At 34.9% G+C, this 17,397-nt stretch overlaps 3 protein-coding genes across 7 annotated transcripts in view; 2 read left to right on the top strand and 1 right to left on the bottom strand.

The window, feature by feature from the left end:
* Positions 1-29: 29 nt before the first annotated feature.
* On the top strand, positions 30-1,106 carry LOC126762722 (UPF0193 protein EVG1 homolog). Of its 2 annotated transcripts, XM_050479681.1 has the most exons (4): positions 30-89; positions 176-375; positions 452-826; positions 878-1,106. In XM_050479681.1, exons 2-4 carry the CDS (start codon positions 201-203, stop codon positions 1,048-1,050), a joined length of 723 nt encoding a protein of 240 aa, XP_050335638.1. In that variant the 5' UTR covers positions 30-89; positions 176-200; the 3' UTR covers positions 1,051-1,106. The 2 variants fall into 2 exon arrangements, with proteins under 2 accessions (XP_050335638.1, XP_050335639.1); XM_050479682.1 differs by lacking the exon at positions 30-89 and having other exon boundaries at positions 161-375.
* A 514-nt stretch (positions 1,107-1,620) lies between these two features.
* Positions 1,621-3,780, bottom strand: LOC126762721 (protein phosphatase methylesterase 1). Its single transcript, XM_050479680.1, has 8 exons — positions 3,663-3,780; positions 3,380-3,597; positions 3,092-3,290; positions 2,921-3,030; positions 2,555-2,866; positions 2,249-2,494; positions 2,033-2,190; positions 1,621-1,971 (listed from the first exon to the last, which is right to left on the bottom strand). Exons 2-8 carry the CDS (start codon positions 3,451-3,453, stop codon positions 1,820-1,822), a joined length of 1,251 nt encoding a protein of 416 aa, XP_050335637.1. The 5' UTR covers positions 3,454-3,597; positions 3,663-3,780; the 3' UTR covers positions 1,621-1,819.
* A 464-nt stretch (positions 3,781-4,244) lies between these two features.
* Positions 4,245-17,397, top strand: part of LOC126762716 (klarsicht protein) — a 97,837-nt gene continuing 84,684 nt past the window's right edge. For 2 of the 4 annotated variants that reach the window (XM_050479668.1, XM_050479667.1), the window contains exon 1: positions 4,258-5,030. The gene's annotated coding sequence lies outside the window, so the exon portion shown is untranslated. Of the gene's footprint in view, positions 5,031-17,397 lie in introns of all 4 variants that reach the window. The other 2 variants (XM_050479670.1, XM_050479669.1) reach the window with 2 other exon arrangements.

Below are 17,397 nucleotides of genomic sequence, written 5' to 3'. Positions count from 1 at the left end.
TCCAAACAGTTTGGTTTATTTATCCACATGACAATTTATTGTAGATATGGTAAAGTACTGTTACCTTACTTGAGCTACTGAAAATATAAGTATGATTTCAAAAAATTGTCAATTTGCGATATTTTTATTTTTATACATATTCGTAGATTGTTATAAATCTGTATTTGTTAAATAGACTGGTGTATACGTGGATATTTAAAATGGAAAAAACTCGGTGTGTGGACAAAATCACAGGGGGTCCTGTGCAGGATAACGGAAGAATTCTAAGTACGGACAATAAAGCTATTATGTGGCCGAGTGAACGCATTGCCCAAGGAGGAATGTTTCACAGTCCTAAAATAGAGTACAGCAAAGAAACTGCAGATTTATTGAAAGGTTGTTAACCAAAGGATGTTAATATAAAAATACATTAAATGTGCACTTATGATATTTATATATTATCTTGCCTTAGCACTTATGGCTGAGTCTAAAATGTCAATGTTGATGCGGAAAAAGATCAACTATCACTTACGAAATGGAGAGCCATTGCCAAAACCTGAGCCTCCACCTATAAACACAAAAGATCCAGAAGCTGGTGCGCTTGATATTCTGCAACGTGCTCATCTTGCTAAACGAAAGAGTCTTGAACAGATTTTAGCTAGTGACGCCTACAAGCTACCCTCTTACCGTCCGAGGCCAACGAATAGGATGCCAACAGAAAAAGAGAAGAAACTACTGCAAGAGGCCATGTCTGGTATGCGCCTTGCAGAAACGTCGTTGAAGGCAAAACGCAAGCCACGAGTCAGAACGGACTCCCACGCCACAGAAGAAAATATAATTGATGAACGTAAATTTCCGATACATAAAACTTGGACAAATATTTTACATATTTTTATAGTTTTAGATCAGATTAATGAACGCGCAAGCTGGTTGGCTGAAATGGAAGAATTAGGTGAAGGCAAGCGCTTCAGGAATGAGGTTCGTGAGCAAATAGCTGAACGACTTCGCCATATAAAGGCGCTCGAAACGAAAATTCAAATTAAAAAGAGTGGTATTCGGTTCGTGGAGTAAAGGTGCAAATATTAATTTTGTACACAAAATTAATATACTAAATGAATATAAATTAACTGTGCCAGCTTTTAACTTAGTATTAAAGCGCAAGGCTAACTTGTGCAGTAAAACTTGGTTGGAAGCTCACACAGTTTCATCCAATAATTGCCAGTAACTTACTTTATATCAAAATTGATCTAAATAGTACATATATTTTCATATACACATAACTATAGTCAGAACTTTAAAAGCACATTTCATTAGTTGACACTATATTCTTTTCATATTTAAATTTACCAAGATGTAAGATTATCGAGCAAACGTTTGTCCAATTATACATATTGCTAAACATTAAGAAATGCATTGGAAATTTATGTTTGCTGTTGAGCAACACAAAAATCTGTAGTCATACATAGTAAATGTGAATCGCCAAAATAGGTGTAAGCTGTTCATTTAATCACCGAACTTTTTTCCTAATATTTGTGTCAATCATACATCACCATTTAATCACTACAAAGTTTGCTTTGCCTGTTATGGGACAAATGGAAGGTAGGAAGTTACCAATACACAAGGGTGCAAAACAGAGTAAAATATTTTTGTTTAACTGCAATAAATAATTTATTTGTTATATTTTATTAGTAGCACATGCTTTAAATTTAAGTTTTCCGCATATATTTCTCGTTCTCTATGTGAAATATACTTTCCGAATTAAATCTTTGAATTTGATTGCATTCTTGATGAATCCTTTTTATAACCAATTTTTCTTTAATGCTAATTGGCACGGTAAAAATTAACATGCTGGCAAATGAAAATGAAATTCGCCAACTGCCTCTGCAAATCGATTGCGTATAAGATAGCCACTAATAACCTCCGCTACCTCATGTGGACGATCTTCATGAACAGCGTGTCCACATCGCGCCAGCACTTGCATTTGAAAACGCCCTGTTGAAAATATAACAACACTAAGCTCTTTTCCATTCAACATGTGTACGTTTGTATATACCTTGCATTTGACCTACAGTTAAAGCCTTATCCAAACCATCTATGCTGGCCAGTAAAAGTTGTTTCGGGACACGTAAATTTAAAAATTTTTCGCTTAAACCGGTAAACCAACCAACCCAGTACTTTTCTGATTTGGACAGATCAATGCGCCAAGTATACCTATTAAAAATGGAAAAATTGTAAACAATCTCTTTCTAAGGAACGTATGTAAAAGTACCTTTTCGGAGATTCAACATGTCCTATAAATGGTTTTTTAAAATCTGATGAATCCGAGCTACTATCATTTTCTCCCCCGAGTGCGGTACTAGCAGCTGAAGTGACAGAATCACCTCCATTATCGTTGCCCATTTCTTCGTCTTCGGAAATACTGAAAGGATGCGTAAAGTTACTTGTTGAGGCACTGTCCTCGATTTCATCTTCAGACAATGGTAGTTCGTTAGTAGCTAGCTGCTGCGTTGCACAACTGAAAATACACACACAGTTTATTAAATATCGGTCTAAACAAATAAATTTAAAGTATTACTTAATGATTTGACCAGGCATTGAAACTTTTGCGCTCTCTACATTTCTTATTTGGCCACTTCTAATACACCATTCTATAGCATTTGGAATACTTTTAAAGTGAGTGGGACGCGAACGTAGAAAACTTTGCATGCTAGCCAAAGCTTCCATAGCGGTTCCCTCGACTACATCAATTACAGTTATACCAATTATACTTGGGACAATTGCCTTGTGCGCGAAATGAACAGCAATAGCACCTCCCATCGAATGACCGACAAGGTAGATGGGAGGAATATCTTCTTGGTAAAGCTGCAATACTAGGTCTCCTATATCCCTACAAAGAAAATTATTTGTACATATATTTTTTTTTATTGTATATTATGTATACTTTGCAAGTGTATCTGAGGAAAGATCGTCATCAAGTTCTGTCTTAGTGTCGCCATGACCTCGTAAATCGATTGCAAGACACTGGCAATGAATAATGCGAGTTATTTCCACCTTAAACAAATATAATTCCGATTAGGATAAAAATTTCATTTCATCTACATCATTAACTTACGCAAAAATGCGACCATGTCAGACCAGAATAACCCCCTCCATGTAGAAGGAGTAAAATCGGCCCAGGTTTCTGTGGGGCTTTTGTGCGATATATACGAAAAGTACGATTCTCGTCTAAGACCACGTCTTCTTTTTCAGCAAAGAATTCACTCCAAAGTGCCGGCTTGAAATCCCGAATTCGGGACTTTTTAAATGAGTCGCTATAACAAATTTTAATTTTACATATGTATGTATGTTTAGTAATAGTCGAATATGAAATATAAAGACGAGGAATAAAATACTAGATTACCTTCTTCCAATCCGACCACCAGGTATTGTAGGCGGTAGTCTATTTTTGAGAATAGTGCGTTGCAAATTTGACATTTTTAAGCTCTTACAAATGTTATGTCCGCAATTCTCATTTGGTGGTAAGAGTGCTTATTATATCTTTACTTGCAACTCAAAAAAGCCTCTCCAGTTTATTCCCTGCTGTTATAATAGGACACTTCGTTTACGTCCCTCACAGGTCTTTATAAATTAAATTTTAAACCATATATAAGAGAGTTGAATCAACAATAATAAAACAATTTTACCAATTGAAATTTACTCTACGAATTTGTAGAATTTTCAACTTCTGCTCGTTTTACATCTTCGACTGCAGGGATGCAAAAAATGGTTCTTTGCAGTTTTGAATACCAAAACTCCCTTTCGGGTGTTTCAAATACTTTGAAAAAAATAATGTTTTTTTTTTAAGTCTTCTTTCGATTAATTTAACTCTCCTTAACACTACAAATGATTGATTTCTATAAACGTTAAAACAATAATTTGCGTTAAAAATGTTTATACTTTCTCACCTTATTGTTTCGACGTTTTTCGCATAGTCTTCCCATTAGGGAAGTTCTAATAGAGATGAGCTATTGAGCTCGATTTTTGAGCACAGGAACTTTGATATTAATGATTGGCGTTAAATATTTCAATTCTAATGAAAACTGAAAATGTTGCAAACAATGGAAAGTTATCGGAACGGAACGAGGATGTTATTTATAGAGTTAGGCAACCCTGTGTCAGGGTTGCTTGTGAAAACTTATTATCATTATTCTGTTCGGCTAATTGTAATTTGTATGTCCGGCATTTTAAAAACTAACTTCAGTGTTTCGTTTTCGCTTGTGTTGTGTGTTATAAATTAATTGAATAAAGCTTATTTCGATTAAAGTTAATTCAATTAAAAAGTAATTAAAGCACTCGTCTTTAGTTATGAAGAAATAAAAATAACTTTGCCAATAGTGTTAAATATTTGCTTTAAATTCTTAGCAAAGTAATAGCAATTTCTTCGCTGAAGTAATAAGAAGTTGGTGGTGCAAAACGTACCGAAACCAAAGTGCATGAAAGAGCAGAAAATTAATAGAGATTGTATGGTTGTGTGTGTAAAGTTTAAGATAAGTGCATTGAAAATGTGACTAAAATAAGTTACCAATGAAATAATCTATACGAATATTTAAAGAGTGCAATTCTAAACTGGTCGAGGGCAACAAAACAAATGTGACCAAAATTACTGTTTTTCTTTACTTTTGGTGATACATATTTACATATGTACATATTAAGAATATGTGAATAACTGGTGAACGAAATTAATTAAAACACAGGGTTGATCAGTGAAAGAAACATATGTGCAAAGTCCAAGCAAACAAGAAGTAACAAATATGTTATGCCCACAAGACGTATGCAATGCTGAACAGTGTTTTCCTTGTAATAAGTGATCGTATTAAAGGAACAGGTGTCCATGGTATAAAAATAAAATTTGAATGTTTTGGATATATTATATGGAGTTATACGCAATGTATCGCATGACTTCCTTCAATGAAAGAAAATAGCTTCATGCATACATTGTTCATAAATAAGTAAAAAATATCAAGAGCACCGAAACGAGAAGCGATAACAAAAGATACCAACCCATCGTAAAGGTAATATCAGCAGATGTACTAATTTAAAGTAAAGTAGTATGCGTATTTTCAGTTATTTCTAAACATCTTAACACTTGGCTATTCACTATTATAGAATGCTAAAATTCGAAATAGTCGTCTGAGCTCTGAAGCTACTGACAACTGGAAATATTCATCAATGTGATCAGCATTGAGTACTTACGGCATTATATACATATGTACATACATACATACATACGTTTGCATGTACATATCCAATGTGCAGCTTGAACTAAACCGAATATAGAGAGAAAATTTATATTAGCAGTCCGTTTAAAAAAATTATATGCATCACAGAGTTAATACTTTAAATTCTTCTATTCCTAAAATAAAGCTAGCGCAATAGTGAAACAATATTAGGACATGATCGTAAACCCCAAATGACAACCAAGACACAACAATTGGTATCATTAGGAATATCATTTTTCGTACGGCAATACAATTGGTCAATTACGAAAAAACGAACGGACAAAAATATAAATTTAAATCCCCACAATTTAACAGAAGAAAATGTGTTATTTTTACTTATACTATATTTAGGAGTTTTAAATTGTTTGTGTAATACATATTCTTGAGATCTGGCGGTTGTGAATACCAATGCGCACATATGTACATATGTATGTATACATACATATATTTATGGTAAAAAATGTTCGGTACGAGGACTGGAAGATCCAAAATGCAGATAATTTCTTTTTCTCCTTCTATAGAACTTTTGTTGGATTCAGAAAATAAACATTGAACCATGTTTCCACTTTTGCATAAAGGAATATGTCAAGTGAATGTGATGCAGATGATTAGATGTTTATTGGTTTTTATACTACTGCAACATGTTGCTACAGAGTATAATAGTTCTGTTCACCTAACAGTTGTATGGATCATCTAAAACTAAGTGAGATATAGTAGATATGTATGTATATGGTTATATGTATTAAAAGTGGTAGCTTGAGTAAAAATTAATGTATCTTTTTGAAACTAGGTTCCCATGTTCCTTGGCAAAAAAGTCATTTGCAAGATAATAAAATGTTTCGTTGCCCCCGAACTTAGCAATTCCTTACTTGTTGGTAAATGTAAAGTGTTGTACACATTTTTTTTAGGTAGGGGACCATATGTGTCCGTGTTTGTGTGAAATTCTTCCTTATCGGATACATTTTGCTATAGACATACATATGTATAATTTTATTTCAATGCACATAAACATATTTTTGCATTATCGAACTAACAATTTCCTCCTAAACAAACTATGCCTATCTATTGATAATTGGTTAAAAATATTCACTTTTGAATCGCTTATTAAGGCCGATTTTTGAAGAAGCCATGCAATTATAATGAGAGCACATTCCCCATACAACATTATTGACCTCAATTTGTAATATGAACAATGTAAATGTAAACAAAATTTAAGCGAACACACATACAGGTGGCTTCTACGAAGTAAGAATGTTTACATACAAGTTACATGTAAATTATTGCAGTTTTGGGTGAGGATTCATGCAGAAAGTGTGAGAATGGGCAGGAAGGTGAAAATGATTCAAAATTGAAATTGTTTAACATTCCGTTAGGAGAACGACATATACTTTATAAAGTGCAATCTAGCTTAATATTTATAATTTTTATTTAAAATTCATGTGTACCACTTATAGAGGTCTACACTGTAGAATGTGAGTGACTAAAAATATGTAAGGTCTTTGTATCTCCCTTTTGTGATCGGTGTGATTAAAATAGAAATAGCTGTCTGACACCACCATAAGTTATTCGCTGGCTCATTAAAATCATGCCCATCCAGTCAATGCAAGAGAAGCACTTTACACTTTACGTTTATCTGCATATGTATGTGTAGCTTTTAATCAAATTGGAAATGGGGATGAGCATTAGCTGCTTTTTGAGTGAGTGCACGTTATGTACATAGCTTTAAAAAAAAACTTTTAATGGTGCATATTTATTTTCATACTTTCATATGTTTGAACATACATATGTATGTATGTCTTTATATCTGCATACATAGAAATATGCGTGATGATATCTGCGTCATTCTTTCAGTCAGTTCGGTGATTATCAGCGAAAAACATTATGTACATACATATATTGAGATGCTGTAGATCGGGGTTTCAAAATTCAAAATTTTTATGTAAAAAATAAAGTTTTCTATAGTATTGAAGGTGATGTCTCTCTGTGCGATCTCTAGATCAAAATAGTAGAACATGATGTACGCAAACGCGAAGAATGTTATTAAAATAATTTATTTTTTAAATTCTTAATTACTATATGCAATTTTTTTTCAATTCTTTATGTGAGTTTCAAATTATTTTTATTATAAATTTTTACTACAATCAGGATTATAAAAAAAAAATTATTCAGACGTTAATTCAATTATTTTTTTTATGCATTATTTGCAACCTTGTTGTAGACCAGATATGAGGAATACAGTGAATGCGAAATTAATTAGAAAACCATTTCAGGTAACATTTTATGCAGCTATGACTTTTCTTATTGGTTTGATGTGCTAAAGTCTTTAGATAGTACAATAGTGTCACTTTCCACTAGAAATGTAATTATTGAATAATAAATGAATTACTTTGACCGACTATCGATAAACGTCAGTTTCTAAAAGATTTCTCTCATTCGAGCTTGTTAAAGTTTACAGTTTGAAGCGCAATTAGTTCGGTTACAGTTCCTATACACAATTAAATATACAATATATTTGTATACATCTATTGCGGAAGACTAGTAGATTACAGTTTTCGTAGGCTACTGAAAGGCTTTTTCTTTGGACTTCGGACACTTAAGATTCTTTCGTAAGCCTTCTTCTTATAATCATATCACCAACTACTTAAGTAGTTCAGCTTTTCTGCCTGTCCGATTTAAAAAGAGTTCGACTTGTCGATTGTAGTGATAATTGAGAAGTTTTTCTTTTTCCGCCCCCTTTTCCCGTTTTTCCTTTACCTGAACTTAGTCCTTCCGTATTTGTTGATTACAAATGTATATGGTATCCAAAATGGCACAACTTACTCCAGGTGAGAGTGCAGAAAATCCTTAAATGATATTACAAATCTGTAAAATCGGCAGAATTGCTCCAAACTGAATATTCTTTCGGGATTATATAGTTAACATGACATGACAAGTGACAATTTACTTTGAAATTAAATTAAACAAGTATGGAAGGGCTAAGTTCGGGTGTCACCGAACATTTTATACTCTCGCATGATAAAGTGATAATCGAGATTTCATTATACGTCATTTACATATTTTTCAAATACCGTATTTTTATAAAGTTTTATTCCGCTATCATCATTGGTTCCTAATCTACTATATATTATACAGAGAAGGCTTCAGATGGAATTCAAAATAGCGTTATATTGGAAGAAGGCGTGGTTGTGAACCGATTTCACCTATATTTCGTACATGTCATCAGGGTGTTAAGAAAATATCATATACCGAATTTCATTGAAATCGGTCTAGTAGTTCCTACGATATGGTTTTTGGTCCATTGGTGGGCGAGGCCACGCCCATTTTCAATTTTTAAAAAAAGCCTGGGTGCAGCTTCTTTTTGCCACTTCTTCCGTAAAATTTAGTGTTTCTGACGTTTTTTGTTAGTCCGTTAATGCACTTTTAGTGATTTTCAACATAACCTTTGTATGGGAGGTGGGCGTGGTTATTATCCGATTTCTTCCATTTTTGAACTGTATATGGAAATGCCTGAAGAAAACGACTGTACAGAGTTTGGTTGACATAGCTATAGTAGTTTCCGAGATATGTGGAAAAAACTTAGTAGGGGGCGGGGCCACGCCAATTACGCCCAAATATGCCCCTCCCTAATGCGATCCCTTGTGCCAAATTTCACTTTAATATCTTTATTTATGGCTTAGTTATGCCACTTTATAGGTTTTCGGTTTCCGCCATTTTGTGGGCGTGGCAGTTGGCCGATTTTGCCCATCTTCGAACTTAACCTTCTTATGGAGCCAAGGAATACGTGTACCAAGTTTCATCATGATATCTCAATTTTTACTCAAGTTACAGCTTGCACGGACGGACAGCCGGACGGACGGACAGACAGACATCCGGATTTCGACTCTACTCGTCACCCTGATCACTTTGGTATATATAACCCTATATCTGACTCTTTTAGTTTTAGGACTTACAAACAACCGTTATGTGAACAAAACTATAATACTCTCCTTAGCAACATTGTTGCGAGAGTATAAAAATTCCTAATCTCGGTGACGTTTTGTACAGAGTTCTGATGCCTTAAGAATAGCGGCTGAAACATGCTTTTAATTTGGAAATTATCTTATCATTTCCGGCCATCTTAGTATCCGCTAGGACACTACATACATGCAATTAATGTGTCTGATCGTTAAATAAACTGCAAGCCATTGCGGAAAAGGGGAATTATTCGTAAAACAAGCTTATTGAATAGCATGTTACGTGTACTCTATCAAACGCCTTTGTAAAATCTCTGTAGAGATATTCAACATGAAGGTTTTGTTCGCTAACAATGATGCACAATACGTCTTATATGAAGGGATCCTACCAAAATTTGTTAAACCTCAAATCAATATAAAATTTGAAATGTGGCCCACTTACGCAACTGAATTTCGCGAATTTTCCTCATCAAAATGTGTGTTCCTGTGAATAGTATAAAACTGAAAAAGAAACTTGTTGTGGTGGAAATTGCACCTGATTTTACAGCTAACGAATTTAACTTGAGTGCGTCGCGACGACGTGACTTCTCCGTGCAGATGCCGCACCAAAGGCAGTCAACCAACCTGTTTGGCTGTCCTGACCAATGAAGTATTTTCGTCAGCAGCATAACAAGAAATAACAACAAAAAACAACAATTTGGCTTGGGAGTGTCCTAATTCCCAGCCAAGCTATGCATATCAATGTCATTAAGAGATTTCATACATGCATATGTACAATATGAGTTAACATATGTATATAAATATATATTAAGTATAAATTATTTAAATAAATATACTCACACTAAATAATAATATAAATAATCATTGGCCTCTACTTCTCTACAACTTTAGAGGCCCAAATGTATGTATGTAGCTGTGTATTGAAACGAGAGGAAATATTTGGTACATGTTTGTTCTGAAATTAAACTTCACGCACGACTAAAAGCCTAAAGGCCACGAAGTCTCCACGACATAATATTCATTCTAAAAATTATTGTATGCGACTAGGAAGTCACAAAAATTAAAGCATTTGATTAACGTACATATGTATGTATATCAGCCAAGCTATAGTCATACCACGGAAAAAACTGCATCTTTGAAATGAAATATGTGCAAGAAGAGCACTGTGCGTTGAGCCAGGGTTCAAACACAAGACCTTTTGTGGCTCATTAGGCCCCATTTACCCGCGGAGAATTCAACGATCCGAGCGGACCAATTTTAGTCTTATCCCTTTTATTATTTTTTTTTGATACTTTCTTACTTGATTTCGATACAATAAGCACACAGATGATAGTATGTACATGTGTAATCCATTTTTAACAATTTTGCTTGATTGCTCACTTGACCGAAATATATTCAATGGAGTCAGTATTCTTTAAATGATTATGCATTCAAATAAAAATACAAAAAAATGTTAAGTGCATCACATCGTGGCACTGAAGTTTAAAGTGCAATCACGCTGACTCTTATATTGTTTAGCGTGTATGGAGGAAAGTGAAGATAAACAAGTGAGTGCGTATGTACTGCCCAAACGCACTAAAAGTGGCCAAGCAACATATTTGCATGTGTATATGTATGTATGTGAATAACTTCATGGGGAAGTGTATTTGATTTTCTATTATCACTTCTTCTCGTTGGAGAAAATTTCAAAGATAAAATGGCAGGATATCGCTCGTTAACTTGCCTTTAAAATATGAGTAAATCGATTATATTCAGAACATTGAACCATCACACCAATTCAGGCATCAGACATTGTAATCTAGTAGAACCAGTTTAAATCACTCTGATTTTTATAAAATTATCAATCACATAAGATATTATCCAGAATCACTTATGTTATTGTCGAATTAACAACAGTGCGCTGGTCGTTTCTTCTTTTCACAATGTGGTGTCAATTTCAGATTCCAAGCATATAGGCTAGTTGGGGTCTTAAGAACGAAACGAAAACGACTTTAAGCTCTCAATTTTTCTTGACACGCATTCGAGCAAAAAGAGTACTGTTTAGCAATATTACGTCAACGTTTTGGAGATGCCTCAATATGAGTGGCAAAAGAGCTTCCATAATTGGTTTATGTATGTATACATACATACATACATCTTAATTGAGACTATTTTGAAAACAATAAAGCGATTTTCGACTATTATTATTTGTTTTAGTGCTCTAATCTCTAATACAAACGGCATCCTTCGGACTTCCCGACTTATGAAAAGTTTTCATAATAAACTATCAAGTTTACAGGCTTAGCATGTCTCCATAAATCCAATGAAAATACGTTATAATAATTGTCTTTTAAATACCTCTATAGGAAAGCCTGCCTAACTTGTTACTACTATGTAATAATGGCAATTATATTGCAGTGTAAAAAGTTTTATTAAATTTAAAGATGAAACCAAAATATTTGACGTCATCTTATAACAGAGTATAATAGTATCACCTAAAAATAATCGTGATGGATAAATATAAATGGCGAGACATTTGAAATCCGGTTGATTGTCTGTCCGTCTATCCTTCTTCCCGTACAAATTCGCGTTAACTTGAGGAAAACTTGCGATATCTTGATGAAGCTTCGTACACATATTCCTTTCCTGATACATATTCCTTTCCTGATACCGAATTTGTGGACCCCAGAGGCTATGGTTGCCTTTTTACAGAAAATATCGGTCAATTTTTTAGGCTTTGCATTGAAATTGGTGTGGGTGTTTTTATGACAATAGCTTCCTTTTCTGCGAAAAGTGGGTAAATAGGGCTATACTTCCCTTAATCTAATATAAAGTTTTGCAACACCGAAAAGTATTTCTCCACCTTTGATCTTTTCAAATTACGGATTACACAATTTTCGTTTACACAACTTAGCCCTTCCTAACTTGAGTGTGGAGTTGTTTTGCTCAAGTATTGGTTAAATACATGCTAATATTGGACTGCATGAGAACAGTTGATTTTTCCCATTAAAAGTCTCAGTGAAATTAATCTAAGGTAATCGGACACTTAGTACAGTGCAAAGAGCACGATTCGTTTGTTACCGTATATGTATGTATATATGTACATATGTATATATAAGTACAAAGGTATTGTATGCTTTTAAGGCGTCATCGAAAGTTTTGAATTAGGTTTAAAGTAACGGGCCTTGGTTACATACGCTATGAACATTTCAGGCTTTTGGGCAGCTGCAGGGCTTTTTCGTGGTTTAAGCCTAATGATATGCGATAATATCATAATGTATTCTAAGCAAATTTGGTCCCTTATTAACTTAAATATATTATGGGTTATAGGCGCACGATATTTATATTAATTTGAAACATATTAATATACCTTACGTTTAAGAAAAATTGTAAAGAATATCCCAATTGGGTATTACACCGAAATGATTTTTTCAAGAGATAGTATATACTTTATAGGGTCTCCGATGTTTCCTTTAGAATGCTAAAAACTTCGTGGTCTGTTCAGAATATTATGGTATAATGCACAGAGATGCTATATTCATAAAAAGTTGAAGTGTCCAATAACTCTCTCTGATATCCCTTAAGTTCCCATAATTACGAGTATTGCTAAAAAGCAGAGTTATCTGCGAGGAGAAGCCAGAGAGATATATTCAAACAATTTGCAAACAACATTTAGCAGTTGGCACATGGCTAGTAGAGCGGCAACGGTACAATAGCGTCCATTCATAATAGTGGTGTGGCTGATATCAGTTTTCAAGTCGCCAAGTCGTCACGTCGTACTACTTCTACTCTACCACGTGATTGTTTCGGATATATAATTTTTCGACTTAATAAAATTCAGAAAAATGTTATAATAAAATCCTTCGCTTCGCCTCTTCGCATATGTATGTTTTTATTGCATGACGTCATTGCTACAAACAAGAAAAATCGAAACTTTAGACTCCCGACCATATTCAATACATACAATTTATGTATGTATGTATCGCATGTGCTGAAGTAATGTATAATCTCGAACACCTATACGAGTGTACAAAATAATGTTAGTGTTTAGTTGCTGAGCAGAATAAATAAATGAAGTATTATGACTGCTTTCGGGTAAACGCAACGTATGAAACATTTTTTAATTTATATAGCGATGTCATGCAAAGCATTTATGCATTGCAACCCTGCTTTGCCAGAATATGCAATGCATTCATTTGATGTTTTTGAATGGCAATAAAATTATAGTTATTTTACTGTTGGGGAGCTGGAAAGCTCCTGGGCATTGAAACTTCTTTATTAACTCATTTATCTTTCTAAATTAAACAGTTTTTTTTGTTAAATAAGAAATTCGACAATTCTTTGCGACACTGAATATGGGTTTCGGTAAAGGTCAGACGCTTAGCTTTATGAGCGTCAGTTAATGGAAGTTTCTTAAGGCGTTTTTTATAGTCAACATGGTCAAGTGATTTTAATATTTGTTATATAAGTCTACTCTTTATTGACACATGTAGTGGGAGCACAATTTCTGTGGACATAATCTTTTCTTTGTTTAACAATCTAATTTCTCTCATTACTCGTATTTTTGCTATAGTAATTGAGCAATTTCAAGGTCTTTGGCAGCTCTAAGAAAATTTGATGAATCAAGGTTACACGTTTCAGTATTTTCACTACAAATTTACTCTTTTACCCAAAAATATTTAAATGCAACGAAATTGTTTCGGTGATCTCTCAAAACAAAGACATATACTGTATATAACGATTTATTTTTCTTTACTGGCGTAGACACCGCTTCCGCGGTTATAGCCGTGTTAACAAGAGCGCGTCAGTCGTTTTTTCTTTTTGCAATTCTTCTTTTGCCAATGTCTTTTAATTCGCTAAATATATGTCAATGTCGTCGTAAACCTCGTACAGCTTTTATGTCGAAAACTCGTCGACGTTGTTGTCATCGTCCAGGCCTCTGCACCATATATGTAGCAGTACGGGAATAATGAGTGACTTATAGAGTTTGGTCTTTGTTCATCGAGAGAGGACTTTACTTTTCAATTGCCTACTCAGTCTAAAGTAGCACCTGTTGGCGAGAGTTATTCTTCGCTGGATTTCGAGGCAGACATTGTTGTTGGTGCTAATATTGATTCCAAGATATAAGATATTATCTACAACTTCGAAGTTATGACTGTCAAGAGAGCCAAGTCACGAGTACGACGACTGTTTGTTTGATGACAGGAGATATTTTGCCTTGCCCTCGTTCACTACCAGACCTATTTGCCTCGCTTTCTTATCCATTCTGCAGAAAGCAGAACTAACGGCACGTTTGTTGAGGCCAACGCCAGCAGCTCTAAACTCTTATAGAAGATTGTACCTGCTACATTAAGTTCTGCAGCTCGCACTATTTTCTCCAGCAGTCGTTTGGTATCGAACGCCTCGGAGAGGTCCTTCCCCATCCTGACGTATTGCTCAACGTCAGTTTACACAACCGTATTAGTTTTGCTGGAATACCAAATCCAGACATAGCGGCATAAAGACAACTCTTTTTCGTGCTGTCGAAAGCAGCTTTAAAATCGACGAAGAGGTGGTGTGTGTCGATCCTCTTTTCACGGGTATTTTCCAAGATTTGGCGCATGGAGAATATCTGGTCAGTAATTTCCATGCCTAAAGCCACACTGATAAGGTCCGATCAGTTTGTTGGGCTTTAACCTTTCAGACAATACGCTCGATAGACCCTTACTCACGGTAGTTGGCGCAGATTGTGGTGTGTCTCTTTTTGTGGATTGGGTAGAGCACATTTAAATTCCAATCATCGGGCATGCTTACGTCCGGCCAGTGAGTAACTATTGTAAATGCTAGATTTATAGAATTGAACTAAGGAAACTTTTATTCATAAGTTAATAGTTCTGTAATCCTGCCGATGATCTCGGCTTGGGTTATTTATATATTTGCTACATATTCATCCATATGTTTAATTTATAAAAAGAATTTTAAATAACGAAATAAAAAATCCACCTACCATTGTGTTCTCCCTTAGATTCATACATATGTACCTACATATATACATATATGTATGTATACAAAGGGAACATACTATAGCACAAACACTTCAAATGACTGATCTTGTCCAATATTTCATATTCGTCGATAATCGCACAACTTCCTTTTCGAATTGTTAATTCTTATTCGTTCGTCGTATTCGGGCCGCACCTTAATTCTATGGCGAGAGCAAACAGTGTGAATTCGTCAGTGCAGTAACCACATATTTGTTTGGGGTGCGTAGCCTTGGTATTCAGTTGAAAGACAACTATTGCGTTTGTCTGATTCTTTCCACTATTTGTGCTGGCGCTGGATGATTCATCGCTTCCATATAGCCCTAAAAGAGCATTTGAGTTTTCGTTTTCCTGCAGTAACGAATTGGCGACATATGTTCAAAATGAGGCAGAAATTATACTTTTTTCTAGTCGGACTGCGTTCTCACTCAAAATGAGTTGTGTTGTTGGCTAAATTTAGAACTGAAAGCGCGCAGAGCGTTGTCGGTGAATGGCGAGTTTAATGCTATCTACCAAATGTCAGAGACCGATATTCTGCCTAGTATTGAATATGTTTATTTCCCGTTACACTTTATGAATGTGTATATAGTACATCGATAGAGTGTACGACCACGATAAGATATAGACTTAAAGAGTCAGATAAAAAAAGTTGGATGAGTTGAGTTAATTCTGCTTGCTAGAGATGCGAACAAATTTCAAATACAAAATTTCATGTATTAAATTTAAAATGGATGTTAGTCACTTAGAAAAGACTGCTTTAGACTTTGGGAATTGCGGAGAATATTTTCGATTTCAATTAAGTAGACTCATTCGCATTATTTAGTATAATTTTTATAAGCATATTCAGATTTATTATATTATATGTTTATTATAAAAATAAGACATGTAGGAACCTTTTATCGTTATTCTTATACCCTGAATATACCCTAGGTATATTCAGTTTACCATTAAGTTTGCAACACCCAGAAAAAATGTCGGAGACCTTATAAATAATATAGTATATAAATTATCAGAGTGACGAGCAGAGTTGATTTAGCCATACCCGTCTGTATATATACGCGAAATAGTCGCTTAGTGGCCTCAACTTTAAGAGCGCAACTCCAATTTATGGTCGTCATAATCGTCCTGTCACATCATCAATTGGGCGTCTAGTGGAAAAATTTGAATCCACAGACACAAAATCATCCCGTGCCAGTGAGACAAAGTGTTGAGAATATTGCTGCCGCTAGCGCATCAATTAACCCTCTTATGCCCGAATTAAAATGGGCGGAGCTAAAACATTTTTTAGGACAGATATGTATGTACATATATGTTAGTCTTAACTCAAGTAAGAAGTGATAAAAATTTCAAAGTCCTTAGTGTCCAGGTTCGTTAGTTACAGGATGTTGCCTCTAGACAACAGCACTTCTACAAAATTATCGATTGGTTTTACAATAAAACAGCTAATTTAATCCTTTTTAAACACTTTTTGCGTAAACGCCTTTTTTCGCAATCTTGACAATTTCACTCTACGCCTACTGAATGAACCCTTGCATAGCTTACGATAGAACAATTCACTGTAAGCTTACACAATACACCAGACTACATAATGCAAAGAACCGCGCGTCAAAAAAATTGATATAACGGCAGTTAGAAGCAAATATGTAAATGTTGCCTATAGGCAATATCGGGCATGAAAGGGTTAAGGAGGACCTAAATGAGTCTTAAACACGTCATCTCTGTGACGACATTGTAGCGAATTTTTCAAGAAGATCTTAGCCTATATCCGTACAATATTAAACTGACGCTGCTTGACCACCAGAATCGTCGTATGTTCGGGGATTAGGCTGATCAACAACTTGAAAATGATTCGGATTTTCATCGAAAAATCATCTTCAGCGATGAAGTTCACTTCTAGCTGAATGGCTTCGTCAATAAGCAAAATATGCGTTATCAGTCAGGCAGCAATCCACATGAAGTCCATGAGTCACCATTGCATCCCGAAATTACGGTTTGTTGCGGTTTACGGTCCGACGGCGTCATTGGGCCGTACTTCTTCCGTGATGATCAAGACCGACACGTTACTGTGAATACGAATCGCTACCGTTCAATGATAATTGAATATTTTTGGCCCAATGTGGATGACATGGACTTGGATAATATGCGGTTTCAACAGGTCGGCGCCACAAGCCACACAGCGAATGTCACAATCGATATATTGAAAACCAA

The sequence above is a fragment of the Bactrocera neohumeralis genome, chromosome 6 (genome assembly GCF_024586455.1).
Source record: "Bactrocera neohumeralis isolate Rockhampton chromosome 6, APGP_CSIRO_Bneo_wtdbg2-racon-allhic-juicebox.fasta_v2, whole genome shotgun sequence".
NCBI classification, from domain to species: Eukaryota; Metazoa; Arthropoda; class Insecta; order Diptera; family Tephritidae; genus Bactrocera; species Bactrocera neohumeralis.
This window is presented reverse-complemented; position numbering and strand designations above follow the sequence as displayed.

Coding starts and splice junctions, on each gene's coding strand:
- LOC126762722 (XM_050479681.1), top strand. CDS start 201: ATGGAAAAAACTCGGTGTGTGGACAAAATCACAGGGGGTCCTGTGCAG. Junction 376..451: donor AACTGCAGATTTATTGAAAG/GTTGTTAACCAA, acceptor ATCTTGCCTTAG/CACTTATGGCTGAGTCTAAA. Junction 827..877: donor AGAAAATATAATTGATGAAC/GTAAATTTCCGA, acceptor ATATTTTTATAG/TTTTAGATCAGATTAATGAA.
- LOC126762721 (XM_050479680.1), bottom strand. CDS start 3,453: ATGTCAAATTTGCAACGCACTATTCTCAAAAATAGACTACCGCCTACA. Junction 2,867..2,920: donor TCCTCAGATACACTTGCAAA/GTATACATAATA, acceptor TTTTCTTTGTAG/GGATATAGGAGACCTAGTAT. Junction 1,972..2,032: donor AACTGTAGGTCAAATGCAAG/GTATATACAAAC, acceptor TATTTTCAACAG/GGCGTTTTCAAATGCAAGTG.